The 14095-nt window shown below is 45.5% G+C and overlaps 1 protein-coding gene across 1 annotated transcript in view; it reads right to left on the bottom strand.

Moving 5' to 3' along the window:
- ABTB1 (ankyrin repeat and BTB domain containing 1) overlaps positions 1-14095 on the bottom strand; it is a 178696-nt gene that overhangs the window by 60282 nt on the left and 104319 nt on the right. The window contains exon 10 of the mRNA XM_078661736.1: positions 6287-6454. Within this exon, the coding sequence (XP_078517862.1) occupies positions 6287-6454 (168 nt within the window). The remainder of the gene's footprint in view (positions 1-6286; positions 6455-14095) is intronic.

Here is a 14095-nt window from a genome sequence, read left to right as displayed (position 1 = left end):
CTGGGCCAGTACCAGGGACTCCATCTTCCCAGCAAGGCATCCAAGTATGGGGATACCTTAACTCTCAAATAGCAGAGCAAAGCTGCCATCAATCTGAACAGGAGGACCACCAACAGTGTTGGGATCTCAATATGAATCTAAAGTGGAGGCTGCATATGGTGAGGACCGTAAGAGGATAGTAGACGTCTGGGTGGTCCAAGGACACCAACCAATCTCATGAGTTCACGGTCAACAGGTGCCGTCACAGGGACAGCTTCCTGAATTTGTCCCGATAGAGGAACATGCTCTGAAGGTGGAGCTCCGCGATAGGCCTCAGGTTGCCTTCCTTCTTGGGGAGGAAGAAGCAAAGGGAATAAAATCCTTAGCCTATCTCTTCCAGATGCACCAGGTCTATGGCGCCATTTGTCCAGAAAAGCAGCAACTTCTGCCTAAAGCAGTGGTTCTTAACCTTCTGATTTCTGTGGATCCCACTTAATTACTTTCTTCCAGAGACTCCCACTGAGTCATTATGAAATCTGGGAACCTCCATCAAGTCATTACTAGAAACAGGGGACCCCAGCATAAGCAATTTCAATTATTTAACCTGCAAAACAATTCACAAAAATATGGAAACGCGCATTTATCAAATGCACAAATGGCGAAATACTGTATTTAATTCACAGACAAATATAAAAAAAATCAACATTCTAAATTAAATGGGAAGGTTGTTGCTTTTCTAAATTAAATTGAGGTCACCAATCGTTTATACTATATTCTGTTTGATAATTCCTTCAAATTTCCAGAAACTTTAAACAATTTTAATCTTGCTGTTCTCTTTATATACACTTTATTAATAAGTTAATATTATTTAATTTTAAGTAGGCGAGGTTCCCCTGGATAGTTGTCGCTGGCCTACAGGATCGAGGAGTGAGCTAGGGAACATGCTCTGAACAATGGGAGTTAGTGGATTGGAGGGCAATATAGGAAAGGAATCACCAATCCCTGGTGGTTCAGCTCAGTGACCCCTGGTCCCTTGTTATTTGCTCACAACAGATGGCAAAATGGGAGAAAGAACCCTCTTTCCCAACAGATTATTAATATTAGGGAGATTTATAAAGCGCCTGGTTACGCACGAATGGTGTGTCCCCGCGCTGTGGTGAGTGGAGTCAGCAGAATCGTGCCGCCGGATCTGCTCTGCTTACTGTGCGTAAAGGTGGGTTTTTAATTTCTTCCTGAAGCCGAGTTCAGATGGCTCCAGGCGGAGATCCAATGGCAAGGCATTCCAGCTTTTCGCAGCCAAGTATCTAAATGATCTCCCTCCCATGCGTGCCTTTCTTATTCTGTGGACCTTTAGTAGCCCTCCACAGGAGGAGCGCAGAGCGCGCGCGGGCAGGTACCGGGTGATCAAGCTCTGAAGCGGAGCTGGGGCCTTACCACCCAAAATGCGGTGGCATGCACAAAGGGCCTTAAACTCGACCCTGCTCCTTACAGGGAGCCAATGAAGGGCCCCAAGGGCTGCCTTCGATGCTGATCTCCTGGGAAATTTCAGAATCAGGCGCGCCGCTGCATTCTGCAGCACCTGGAGGCGGTTAATCACCTTACTGGTGGCTCCCAGATACAGCAAGTTGCCGTAGTCCAGGCGCGATGTGACGAGGGCGTGCACCAGCGTCCTGCGAGCTGACGTAGGAAGAAGATCTAATACCTTCCGCAGTCTCTTTAGGACGCTGAAGCAGACCCCCTCCACACGGACTATCTGAGATCCAAATGACAGGTCCGCGTCAAGATGTGATGTTGTGCAGGGAGGAGTCAAAGGGGTTGGGAAGCAGCAGAACATGTGAGGGTCATTGAGACTGGATCAGCTGTCGCTGGTGAGGTTCCCAATAGCCATGCCTGAACCGAAAAGAGTACGATGGGTGCTCCAGTATCTGAAAAGGCTAAAACAACTGCCTTTGACAGCCTGAAAAGTCTTAAACTAACCACAGAACCTGTGATATTGCTGGGGATTTACTATACCGGTAGAGGTCATGTCTAAGGAATGAGCTGTACCGCTGCAGTTCTGAAAGCGTTCCAAGGAGTCGGCCAATCAAATAACCATTTACCATTAAGGCACATGTCTGAGAGTAGCCTGGACATCTCCTGCAAATGTAGTTGAAAACATTCAAGCATGACAGCCATACCCACATGCCAAATAATCGTGTCAGCAGACGTAAGACCACATTTTAGAATCTGTTTTGATCCATCCAGACTTTCAGTCAGTAGGTCAGATAATTACTTTTTCATATGGCTTTAAAAGGCTGATAACTACGTTTTGCCTTCGGCCTAAAAGGCATATGTCACTTGCTGTACTGAGCGCCAAACTACTGAAGGCAAACATGTTGTGACCCAAGGTATCATGGTTTCTGGATTACCCGTCCTGCAGGGAAAAAAGGAAAGGTACTGGGATTCTAATTTGAGGACGATGTTTGAACAATCAAACTCTCCAATCGCAGACAAGAGCACAAAGAGTGCGTGTCATCCGGAGTGTTTCTATGGAGTGTGGCAGTGTGGACTTCTGGAATAAAAAACGGCTTCCCCCATGTAGCCACGATTAGGACAAAGAGGGTGTCACTAAACAGAAGCTTTGGCTCTGTCATTGTTGCAGACAGCTGTAGATGTCTGTCAGGATGTTAGATTTTACTTCCACAGAATGAAAAGTCAATTCCAAGACATCCGTCACCTTCTGGATTACTGTTGTAAAAGAGGAACCTCCTCTGAATTAGGTCAAGAGAGATAAGATATGTCATCTTGTGAAGTACTGAGGTCACAGGCATTTTGGAAGTCCAGATAGAGGCCAGCATTAGTTTTAAAATGTGGCAGAAGACGATCAGCCTCATAACCATCATCCAGCCATACTGCTTACCCTCCATTGCTCAGGAATCTGAACCAAAAATCTCTAGCACGCGGGTGAACCACTGGGCCCTGAGAGGTGTTCACAATAGGGTTCATATCTGAAATTAGACTTGACCATCTCCTTTGCCACATGCATGCCACATTGCCCCTATCAACTCCTTGCTGCTACCGGAATCAGAACTGTGGGCGACTGCCCCTCCGGAATAGGCACAGAAGATGAGTTTGAGCAAATGGACGCCCAAGTTGGTTTTCACTTCAATATATGCATTGTGACTGAAGCCTGTGGAGGTGCAGCTTTTGAGTCGATGCAGTCACCAAGCCCACAGGACTGGATTCTTAACTCCTTGGGCTCTAGCCCACAGGGTTAAGAAACTGCTGGGAGGCTACTAGGTGTACTAGGTTGGACAAAGGACTGGGAAACCCCTGTCCTATTTTGGTAGGCTCTTGTGGGAGCGGGATGTGAGTGGGTTGATAGATGTTGAGGAAGAGGCTGGCGTCGGTAATGATGGTGAGGCTCCACATGATCCCAGAAACGATTCTCATTCTTCAAGGAAGAAGACAACTTCTCCTTCCTATTGTGCTTTTTTATGTTTTTGTTGAAAGATCTGCTAGAATGTTCACTCTAAGGTGACTTACCTTTGGTAGAAGGAATCCACTTAGGAGTCATTCTGAGGGCCTTACCCAAAAAATACATGACCTTCTGCTTCCTGATGACCTTCAGGTACATGAAGGGGCAAGAGTTGTAGGCCTCAGTGTCATGTCCAGAACCCAGAAACCACATACAGTTGTTGCTGTGGCATGAAATAGACATATTTACGTGGCACCCTATCCAAGGCTTAAACATAGGGGCCTCTGCGGATACATTTGATCTAATTGCTTTCAAAAGTGAGGGATTTGTCACTGAGACACCAAGAGAGAGCTCTGTACCACTGTGATAAGGCACAGAAAAACAGGAATTGATGTCAGCGCACAGGTTGGTGAGGTTGCGGCTTGAGCCGAGTGGTGCCAGATAGCGGCATTGAGAAGTAATTGCTGGGGAAATGTTTTCCTGACCAGTCTGAAGCCTGGAAGAAGTACAAGGTGAGGAATCTGCAGGAAAAATATCCCTCAGAAATAAAAATACCGCTGAGAGAGGGGAAGAATCAGTGCAGGTAAAATACGCGGGGAACGTTTTCTAAAAACCTTTTTTTCTGCTAGCTTGGGTTTGAAGGAGTTAACAGAGTAAAAAAAGAATTTGAACTGAAGAGTGTACCCATTTTTCATTGTAAATGTTTACTTGAGGAGGCAGCGGCTTGGTGTTTTCCATGACTTTCTGTGTAGGGAAAACATTGGGCTATTATTGATTTTATCTATAATGTAATCTTGACCATAGTTAACTTTCATAAAAACATTTGATTTCTGGAGTCAAGACCAGGCTGTGCAGATCAGACTCCAGATGACTCAGAATCACCTGCCTTAATGCCTATGCAAATTCAAACAAATGATCCATTGCATTTTCTATCAACTACCTCAAGGAATACAGATTCAGATACAAAATATTATGACAAAATATACAAACTCAAAAACGTTTGTCACCTTAGCATTCACTATGTGAGATTGTCTGTCTGGAGGCTAAGTAGGGAAAGAGTTCAGTCTTCTTCTTCCACCAGCTACATGAATTAGTAGTACTTGAAACAAGAAGCACAGATGCTGGCTTTTCAAATCTACATAGCAGAATTTCTAAAAGCCACCACAACTGGGAAAAAGGTGTTTCGTCACTTGGGCCTCAAAGTAAAATACCAGTGACCATTTGTGCGCATTAACTTCCACAGAAGTCAGTGAATTTAAACCCAAAGTGCCCTATACCAATTATAATCATCAGCTATAACAGAAGGAACAAGTACATTCACCCTGCTGTTTAATGGAGTGCTACCTGCATCTTACAAATCTGGCCTTGCCCCACCTAGATCAGTAGAGAAGCACACTGAGATTGCTAAGCAGTTTCCTAAACCATCAATGTTACAGAATGAGAAGACTCATCATCCCCTAAGAACAATCACCTATGGGCCCGCACATTGTTTTGGCCGTCAAAGACCAGGCCTTGGACACTGGCAACAGTATCAAGGTAACCACTAAGTGGCACAAGGAAATTCTCATGCCCCCTAGGCCATCTCCCAGATGTCAGAGTCATGGTTTGGCAGGCTGTTCCTTGCTGGCGACAGAGCGGCAGGTACAGTTTCCACATCAACTGCGAGTGTATGAAGCATTTGAGAGCAATTCGACACCCGTTGCACCACTTCCCTGGATCCACATAAGTACCACCCCTTGGATATGTGCTGCTACTAGACACAGTGAGGGTAACAGAAGCCAAATACTCAATTTTGGTCATTGCAATAAGAATCTATCCTTGGATAACCACTGTTATATAAAACGGATGCACCCCTCAAGAGCGGACGAGCCCAAAGCTCACACCTGAGCCATATCTTAAAGGACTCTATAATCAGATCCAGCTCCTTCTCATGATCCAGACAGGGAATGCTCTACACTCTATGTTTCCAGAGGAATGTCTATACATGGAAAACTAGGACTACATTTCGCTACATGAATCCAATGTAATTCCCATTTCAATGAATGTACGAGTTAACATGAACCAAACCACTGAAACATTGCGTAGTACACCAGGCCTTTGAGTTTATTCTAAAGAAAGCATCACAGTTGGAGATGTTAAGCTAAATAGCCAAACTGTATACTGCAGCCGTGGATGACATCATTTAGCATATTTAACTTCAGCCCATGAACCTAGAAGACATTTTGCACATGGTGGGAAAAGTAAGACAAGTAAGAAACCATTAAATATAGTCAAACCTGCCATCAGAACATATGTACACAGATGTGACCACATTCCAGAGTCCTGTCACTAGGCACGGTTAAGGGAAGGGAAGGGGTCAAGTTGAGGACAACATTTATGTACTTGGTGTCTTCACAATCAATTGGAGTCAAACTATCCAAGTCACTGTGTAAATGATTTCCGGGTGCCAGCCAGTGGCTGGGACATTTTCTGAAAGATGCATGGGAAATGGCATCCATGAAAATAACATTTAAAAAATTGAACCTATAGTTGTATTTGGGTGTTACGCTGATCGAATATCTCAAAAGTATATGTGTACAGGTTTACTCATATCTCAAACATTTATAAGAAAATGTAACTTGGGTCCCAAACACAGCATAACGTTTCAAAGAGCAGTCAAGGGCTATGCGAAGGATCATTCTAATAACCTTCTCAATAAAGACACATTTTTCTCCATTTTTTATCTCCTTTAGGTTCCGTGTCATTTGGCCTTTCTCGAACTAAGGAACAACATTTGGTCTCTTAAGAATTTGTGGTGAAACAGTCTAGTATACTGAAAAGGGCCAGTAGATAAAGTGAAGTTCATCTTACCTCTGTGTCATCGCTGTAAATATAGTAGAGGACCCGGATGAAGATTTCTTCTGAGATGTTGTGCAGGGTCACCACAGGAACACTGGGCTTTGCCTGCAGCTCACCACTTTCACAGAAATGGTCCTCTAGGAGTGCCTTGAAATAATCACTTCGGCCACAGAAAAAGGACTGCGCAGTAATGAAAGGGGGAACATTAGCAATGGTTTTGCCTTTTCTGAAAAGCAGAAACTACGCCCCGCTCAATTATTTATCATCAATGTAACAAGAATATCACCCAACCAACAAGGCATACAGGATGATAACAATATGAACCCAAAACCTAGTCAATTAACATCATCCATGAACTTAACACAGTGCAGCCAAAAAAGCAATTTAGTTAACTTACATAACGTTCTTTCTGGTGGATTCTCTAGCTGACTGCAGATTTCTTACTTTTAGAACATTTTCCACCAACCAGAATGGATTCAGAAACTTTTCAGCAATGCTCCTAAGCGCCGTGCAGCTACGCACTGGCACCGTATTGCTCCGGAAATGACAGACATACGAGTATCCCCCTTGCACACTGATGTTAGTTTCTTCATTGATTCTTTGATAGCCCTTGGATGTGGAGAGAGAGACAATCCTCTGTCCCACTGTACAGATTCCAAACTTGAGGTCTTTTTAGATGTTAAAAAGAGGCCACTCCACAGAACAGGGACATGGGAGAGTGGTGAGGAATCTGCAGTTGGAGAGAGTTTGCAGCATAAAGAGGGTTACTGAAGGGTAGTAACTTGTTCTTATGGCAGATACTCCTATCATGAATAGTATGTCTTTTCTCTCCTTGCCAATCCCCTACTTGAGTTTCATATGTCAATCAATTGTAAGTGAATACCTATGAATAGTAGAAAGCACATTTAGCTTATAATATGTTATGAGACATGATAATAAAGTATTTCTTGAATATATTTGCAGAATTTAATCTAAGGGTTGCCTGTTGCCTTGAATTATTTGATACTGATTTCCGATGAGCTTATAAACGGTTGATACCTACGTGCCCAGTTTTTTGTTGTTGTTTAAAAGAACGCAGTCTTACAGAGTAAAAATAAGTGAAAGGGCATTATGTCACTCTCTGCTAATTGTTATTCTGAGAGTTTCTAGAACATTGAAATAATGATATAAGACCCGAGCACAAAGATAGACGGGTGAGAAAGAAGACCATCATGCCAGGCGACACCGGGACAGCCCATGCAGGATCATTTTACAGATTCTTTACTGGGGAGGCACTTAGCCTTTACCTCTTTGCTGGCTGAGCTTACCAGTGCAGCAGGTCCCACACGACAAGAACAGAAGACTTTACTACTACAGTGAACACAAGTCTTATTGTTCAAAAAGGTATGGGGGTGTGAACAATCTCGGAAACGGTTTGAATTTTCTGCTGCGCTAGACTTAGCTTAGTGCTTATAAGTAGCAGAATGGGGGTAGAATTGCTATGAACGTAATCATGTGGAGCATTTCCTCTTGTTCACGTTTGGTAAACGCTGCTGCCATTTTATTTGTCCTTATTGTGATTGCAATTCATATCGTGTCCACTAGACCTTGTTTATGATTTGAAAGTAAACTTTATAATGTATTCCTATTTTTCTAGCGTCTTGAGTGTGTTATTCCCTGATGAAAAGGGGTTTTAGACACCTCTAAGTATCCCTGTATTGTCCATGGGATTGACTGATGCCTGAAACACATCACACACAAATACTGTTCAGTGGGTGGTGGAGTGGTTACAGTTCAACTGCTTTTCAGTCTCTGGTTCGCACATTGATAGAGTTTGTGGTACCAAAAGCTTTAGAAAAACAAACTCTGCTGTTCTAGAACAATCTAGGAAATGTATTCTTTTTAACCTCCCATTCCTCACCTTTTGAATAGAAACCAATGCAGTACCTTTCTAAGTCGAGTGTCTATGGAGGGGACTCAGACCAAAAAGTCCTGCAGGATCGAAAGGGTGAAAGATCCTTCCTGTCAGACCTGTCAAGGCACTATTTCTTCATGAACATCAATCAATCAATCAATCAAAGCATTTATATAGCGCACTACTCACCCGGAGGGTCTCAAGGCGCTACGCCCATGTCGCAGCCTGGCAGATGTCAAGAATAGGCAATCAAAGGGCCAAAGTGGTGGCAACCTTAACCCTGGTGGAGTGGGCTCTCACTCATTCTGGAGGCTGCTTATTAGCCAGTGTGCAGCACATACTAATGCAGAGGAGTATCCACCTTGACAGTGTACTCTTCTACACTGCCTTTGCTTTCTTTGCCCAGGAGAACACCACAGAGAGCCATAAAAGCTTAAAGCTCTTTGTGGAGGGAGCGGGAGGTGTCCAAACAATGGATCCTTTCCTCCTCTTTTGAGGGGTGAAGAGGGGCAAAGAACTGTGGGGGAATTGTGGACTACCAGACATCGAAAGAAGTTACAACTTTAGGTAATCAGGCAGCTTGAGTCCTCAGAGCCAGCTTGTCCTGGAAGAAGGTTGTGTAGGGCGGATGGATGGACAGTGCCTGAAGGTCACTCAAGCAATGAGCCGAGGTGACCACAAAAAGGAAGACAGACTTTAATTTCAGAAAACACAACGAGCAGCTGTCCATCTGCTTGTAAAAACTATACATGAGAAATGTCGAGTCCAAGTTAAGATCCCTCAGTTTGGGAGGAAACGTGTCACAACGGTTGGTCCGGTAAAAGCAAAAAAGCAGAAATGGTTTGGCTGGGAAGGCTGCCATTGCTGGTAAGCTAGGCCTCTATACTGCTGATAGAATTGTCTGGCTGGACACAATAACCCCAGGGAGAGAGCCTAGCGCATATATATTTGAATCACTCCACCGCCACGTCAGCCTTCTCTAGGAACAGTTGAGATCCATCAAAGAGCATATCCATAAAGAATATCTGGACTGCTATATATTCAAGTTGAGATGTTTATTTCACTAAATGGTATGCCTAGAGACCCTAAGTTACTTAGCAAAGAAATGTTATTGAAAAACTCTCAACAGTCTATTTAAGAACTCTAAACAGTTATTTTTGGTTTTTCTATCACTGATATACATATTGTTGTTTTTGTTGTGTCTGATCACTTATTGCGAGTGTAGTATTTGTTTTTGGCGATAAACACATTTTGCTCCAATGAGGTCTATGTTTTTTTTATTATTGGTTAAGTTTTGTGTTTGTTCATTTCATGATTTATAAACAATATTGTTTCTTTTGAAAATCAAATTATTGCATGTAACGGTATTCAAAGAATAATAATAAATGAAATTTAAATTTCTATTATAGGTTTATGAGACAAATATTGGTTTGCTAATGGTACTCACAGAATAATGATAAATGTGATTCAAATATTTATTACATGTTGATGATTAAACAAACATCAGTTTGCTATTGAGATTAATATAATGCAACTAATAAAAATGAATTTTGAATATGAAATTGCAGTCTATTTTGAACGTTTGGACATCCCCTAAAAAAAATTGTCAATTGCAACCATGTGTGCTATCTAACCAGTACCCTTGTGCAAATAGCAGGCCGTATGTAGTCATTTGGGTGCAGGCCAGCAAACAACACGTACTTTGCAGCATCCTGTCCATCTTGGATAATTTAGCTCAGTAAGTTCCTGAGGTGTTCCAAAACAGAGTGCAAGATCTTACTAGCCATGTCCCATAAGTCCCTGCTCAGAAGGTAAACCACATTCAAAGAATGTAAAGCCAGGCCAGCTGAAGAAAACATTTTCTTTCCAAAGACATTGATACGTGTAAACTCTCTATGCTGGTCATTCAAAGGAAAAGCATTCATGCTGACTTTACTTGTGATGCACCACAAGACTTTCAGCTTTCGATGTCTCGACAAAAAATCATGGTTGCAATAGGCTTGTTTGTGCCATCTGGCCACAGTTTGGCTGATCAAAAGGCCGGAGCATGGCTTAGACCAATTGACCATAAGAGTGTGCGCACAGCAAGGTCTTTTAGACATGGTAACAGATGCTCAGATAAAGTTGGACTTGGCTGAAGTTTTCAGTCAATAAACTGGTTTTAGGTTTTAGAGTAGGCAACTGTAAATCTAGCAAGTCTGCTGCTCTTCACACTACTACAGCAGAAAAGGCACCTAAACCCATGGGTGGACAAGATGGTGCTATATCCCTTCATTAGTGCTATGATAAGGGATCAGATTCTCCACATCCTCGTCATAATACGGGGCATGAAGACATTATGCTTGCCCTGAATCACATCTGATTCGAAGACAAAGAGATCCTCCATCCTCTGAAAGAACAGGCGTTGAGGGAGAGGATGAAGGTCTGGTAGACTAACACTAGTTGCACTTTAGTTATTGTATACTGCGCCTTAGGCCTGGCACGAACCAATGTCAGAAAATGGTGCTGTGGTTGGATCCAACAGCAGCACGGATGGAACTGGTGTGGATAATGGGGACCGGCGTGGATGTCAAGACCAGATGTGGTATGCGCCTAGAAACAGGCCCTATGAGGGCAGAGAGCATCAAGTGAGAGCCTACTAGTGGAAGTCCAAATGAGGGCCACTGCAGCTCCAAGGGTCCAGAATGTACACCAGAGGGTGCCGGTAACATCTGGAAAATTTGCAGCATGGCCTTCCTAAATTCAGCTATCTGCTGTGGTGCAGACAAAGGCCTGAGGACTTCGGGACCCACCCAGACCAAATTCAGAGCCTGCTCAGAGTCAGGACAGACTGGAACTTTAGAGTAATGCCCTTGCAAATTCCCAACAGACTTTGAGTGGTGAGATCAGCCTTGCTTGGCGTATTTAGCTAGCTTTTCGACTTACAGGAATATATGGAGCGTGAACGGGACTTCGCTGGGAACCAACCTCTTGACTGTGGTCGAGAACCCACATGACTTGAAGCATGACCTCTTATGCTCGCTAAAGTAAAGCTTTGTCTCCCCTCTCCCTGATTGCCATCCGGAGCCAAAGGGAGCACTTACTGCATGACTTACAGGCATAAATGGAAACCAAGCTCTATAGTCATACGTGCTGATTCGTGACGATTATCTGTTTCCTGCAATTGTGACATGGCTTAAATCATGTTACCTTCTGGGAGACATCTTCCCTGAAACACGGGCTGTGATAAAGTTTCGAGTTTTCATAAAACCACCAAAGTTGAGATTGTTGCTTGCGATCAGTGTTGAAGGGCGCAGAAACAAAGGAACTGACATCAGTGTGCAGGGGTGATGCTTTAATGCTGTATGAAGTTACCTGCTGAATAGGGTGCCAGCAACCACCACGCGGGAGCATTGCTGAAAAAAACTCCCCAGATCCAGTTTGCGCTTCCGATTATTCTAAAGGTGTGGAATCTGTAGTTCAACGTATCCAGCAGAATTACTCATTTTATAAATTAAAGGAGTTACACTTTTGCATGTGAAACATATATACTAAAATGTATTCATTGTACTGCGTAAGTTGCTCTTGACTCAACATGCATAGTCAAATGCATCCTTATGTTAAAAAAAAAAAACTAGTATTCTTTCTTCCACAATTTACATAAATTAATCAGTCAAGACATATTTGCCCCGCAGGGAATACATTTGTATTTCTGGAGAATACATATGAAATACACGTCAATAAAACTACAGCCAGACAAAGTTTTAACCTTTATTATTGTACAGGACAGCCAATCTTTTTGATGTTTGTTTTAGAGTGGTAAAGCAGTTTTGGTAAAAACTGCCAAAATAACTTCTGAACTGGGCTCTGGTAAGCCTCTCTAGGGTAATGAACATGTGTATTTGGTGTTCAACAAACTGAAGTGTTCCACAGATTGAGTTATTCAGATGTATTTGCTTTTGTGTTGTAATGCTCTACCAATTGCATTGAGACAGGTCACGGATCTGTTGGCCTTCCGGAAAAAGCTAAAAACGTGGCTGTTTACCAATTAATTAATGCTTGGGGGGCTTACCTGTTGCCCCGGACGCCGCCACTGCCGAGAGTCACCGGGAGGCAGTCTTCAGCGTCGTCGCCGCCCCGGGACCACAACTCCCGGCAGCCCCAGCGGAGCGACGCCAACACGCACGCAGCCAGCAGCGCCAGGAGGCGGTCTTAAGCCTGCACAGCCCTCGGTGGAGCGAGGGTCACAATCTGCCTGGTCGCAATCTGCTTGGGGGGCTTACCTGCTGCCCCGGACGCCGCCACTGCCGAGAGTCACCGGGAGGCAGTCTTCAGCGTCGTCGCCGCCCCGGGACCACAACTCCCGGCAGCCCCAGCGGCAGGACGCCAACACGCACGCAGCCAGCAGCGCCAGGAGGCGGTCTTAAGCCTGCACAGCCCTCGGTGGAGCGGGGGTCACAATCTGCCTGGTCGCAATCTGCTTGGGGGGCTTACCTGTTGCCCCGGACGCCGCCACTGCCGAGAGTCACTGGGAGGCAGTTCTCAGCGTCGTCGACGCGCCGGGACCACAACTCCCGGCAGCCCCAGCGGCGCGACGCCAACACGCACGCAGCTAGCAGCGCCCGGAGGCGGTCTTAAGCCAGCATAGTCCTCGGTGGAGCGGGGGTCACAATCTGCCTGGTTGCAATCTGCTTGGGGGGCTTACCTGTTGCCCCGGACGCCGCCACTGCCGAGAGTCACCGGGAGGCAGTCTTCAGCGTCGTCGCCGCCCCGGGACCACAACTCCCGGCAGCCCCAGCGGCGCGATGCCAACACGCACGCAGCCAGCAGCGCCAGGAGGCGGTCTTAAGCCTGCACAGCCCTCGGTGGAGCGGGGGTCACAATCTGCCTGGTCGCAATCTGCTTAGGGGGCTTACCTGTTGCCCCGGACGCCGCCACTGCCGAGAGTCACCGGGAGGCAGTCTTCAGCGTCGTCGCCGCCCCGGGACCACAACTCCCGGCAGCCCCAGCGGCAGGACGCCAACACCCACGCAGCCAGCAGTACCAGGAGGCGGTCTTAAGCCTGCACAGCCCTCCGCGCCGCGGGACGCGCGCGGGCGACGCCGGGCTGAGCCCGGGCAGAGGGTGGGCCGTCTGTGGCCGTCAGGGGCCGGAGGAGGCCGGGTCGGGCCACCCCCCTATCATCTACTCCTCAACATCCGCAATGGGTAAAAGGAAAAAGGTATGTGCCAAAGAAGATGAGGGGACAAAAGCTAAACATCCCAGAAAGTCAGAATCGATTATTTCTTATCTTACTTCTGCAGTGGGGGTTCTGACTAAGGAGATTGCTAATGCAGAGAAAGAGCTGGGCCTCAACGCAGGAGAGTTTATACAAACCCCTCCGGCAGATAATAGCCGGGTGATTCCCCTGGAGCCAAATGTTGTGATCACCAACCAGGGAGCAATCTCAACCCATACAGTCCCACCCACCCCACAGATAGCTTCTCCCCAGCCTCCGCCCACCATACCTGTTGCTCCCTCACATAAGCTGTATCAGAAGCGGAAGCGAAAACTCCTAAATATGGCGGGCAGAAGAAAAACAGTTATGGCTAAGACATACCGAATAGATCCTTGTCTCAAGGAACAAATTGGGAACATTGTGGAGGACTTATTTATTTCTCGCTTGGAACCAGCTCTTGTGTCCATCGCCAAAGACATTGTTGACACTTTAAATACCTGCGTAGCTGGGCTTCTGTCCAAATGCGAGAAAATTGATGTAACACTGAAACAATACAGGGGGACAATGGGGGGTCTCAGTCAGCCAGTGGCCTCAGCTGTTAATCAGCCCATAGTTGATACCCCGACCCCGAATACTACTTTATGCAGGCCTAATAGATTGATAGGGAACGTAGCTAAGGAAGGGTATCCAACTGTATGGGCGGCCGCAGGGGATCGCTTGCCTGGAGCAA

The sequence above is a fragment of the Lissotriton helveticus genome, chromosome 9, assembly GCF_964261635.1.
Source record: "Lissotriton helveticus chromosome 9, aLisHel1.1, whole genome shotgun sequence".
Taxonomy (NCBI): Eukaryota; Metazoa; Chordata; class Amphibia; order Caudata; family Salamandridae; genus Lissotriton; species Lissotriton helveticus.
This window is presented reverse-complemented; position numbering and strand designations above follow the sequence as displayed.